At 56.1% G+C, this 1,562-nt stretch overlaps 1 protein-coding gene across 1 annotated transcript; it reads right to left on the bottom strand.

Annotated features, from left to right (window-relative positions):
• Positions 1–482: 482 nt before the first annotated feature.
• LOC123074753 (uncharacterized) lies at positions 483–1,404 on the bottom strand. Its single transcript, XM_044497512.1, has one exon. It carries the CDS (start codon positions 1,173–1,175, stop codon positions 801–803), a length of 375 nt encoding a protein of 124 aa, XP_044353447.1. The 5' UTR covers positions 1,176–1,404; the 3' UTR covers positions 483–800.
• Positions 1,405–1,562: the final 158 nt, after the last annotated feature.

Raw genomic sequence — 1,562 nt, 5'->3', positions numbered from 1 at the left:
AGGAAGGCAACCCGGCCCGGAAGGGAAGGGAGCCCTCCGTCCGTCGCCTACGATGGATTGGAGCCCAGTCTTCAGTAGAGCTAGCTAGTACAGCCTACGTGCCCAATGGCATTGCTCTCGCAGGAAGCAATTCGGGGGGCACCCAAGCTGTTAACCCAGAGAGCTTTCTTGGTATTTGGTTCGCGGGAACCAAGAAACGAAGGATTCCAACGGATTTTTGTCTACTGTATGCAAGACATGACTAATGATCTCGATCCATCCTCTTTTCCCTCTCTTTGTTCCCTCGATTCATGATGGCATGATTCTTTTCCCGGATCGAGTAGCTGATCCGCAGCCTTTCCTTCACCTTTTTCTTTCTTTCTAATCTCCTTCCTGTCCTAATGCTGACACTTTAACTCGTCCTCGATCAGCATAAGCAATGTTCAGGGGGTGGGATAAACTAGTTCCTGTGCATGCGCGTGATCCATTTCTCTCATCATCCATGATTAAGGATTTGTATATGAATGACTGAAAGTGACTTTTTCGTACAGACAGACACAGACCCATTGCTCCAAGGAGCAAATTAACAAGTATGCAGGACCTACATTTGGCAAAGCGCCACTCGTGTTATCTCCATTCGATCTATGTACAGATTACAAAGATCCCTAGGGACGGGCATCGGGGCGGCCATCACAGCACCAAATCGGATCAACGAAAACAAGGAGCAAAAACAGATAAGAAATACGCGCGCATCGGCGAGAGCGATGGGCAACCATGCATGCACGAGGCAAAAGAAAGGGATCGGGAGGATCGAGGACGAGTCAGCGGCGGGCCTGCTTGTCGGCGGCGGCGGCGCAGGGGAGGGCGTGGGGCGCGTGGGAGCGCCCGTCGTCGAAGTTCTTGGCGTAGCTGACGGCGTCGTAGCCGAAGGTGCTGGGCCTGGAGGGCGGCGCCGGGGAGCTGCAGATGCACCGGGTCTCCTGCGCCAACCGCCGGAGCAGCTTGCGCCACGCGCGGTGCCCGCACCAGCCCACGCCCGGGATGGCGTCGCGCGCCGCCACCTGCAGGCGCCGCACCACGACGGCGGCGCGGTGCCGGCCGCCGGGCCCGGGCGGCGACCAGGAGGGGGAGGGCATGCACGACGACATGCTGACGGGGCGGTGCGGTGGCGCGGACGACGGCTCAGTGGCGCCCATGCCCGTGATGGCGTGCTGCTGCGCCTGTACCGCGGGGGAGTGTGGGGGGTGGTGGTGCGGATGGGAATGGGAATGGGGAGGATCTCCTGGCGGTTATAATGGTCAGTGGCATGCCCTGCTGGGACGAGAGGGATGGTATTTTTGTGGATGTGTGGGGCGGACTGGTGGTAGAGAGGAGAGTGCTGAAAGAGGTTAATTTTTTTGTGGTGGTTGCATGCATGCTATTGTTAGTTGGGCGGGTTCTGTGGTAGTTATTAGCGGTTACTTAGATGCATGCCAGCTTAATTTAGGTGAGAACGATTCTTGTGGAGCTTTATGCTCCGTACCAAAGGTTTTTTGGTTTGTTTGTTTTATTTACGTTATTAATGTTTCAGTACCCATCTCGGT

The sequence above is a fragment of the Triticum aestivum genome, chromosome 3D, assembly GCF_018294505.1.
Source record: "Triticum aestivum cultivar Chinese Spring chromosome 3D, IWGSC CS RefSeq v2.1, whole genome shotgun sequence".
In the NCBI taxonomy this organism is placed as follows: Eukaryota; Viridiplantae; Streptophyta; class Magnoliopsida; order Poales; family Poaceae; genus Triticum; species Triticum aestivum.
The sequence above is the reverse complement of the archived record's forward strand: the minus strand, read 5'-3'. Positions and strand labels throughout refer to the sequence as shown.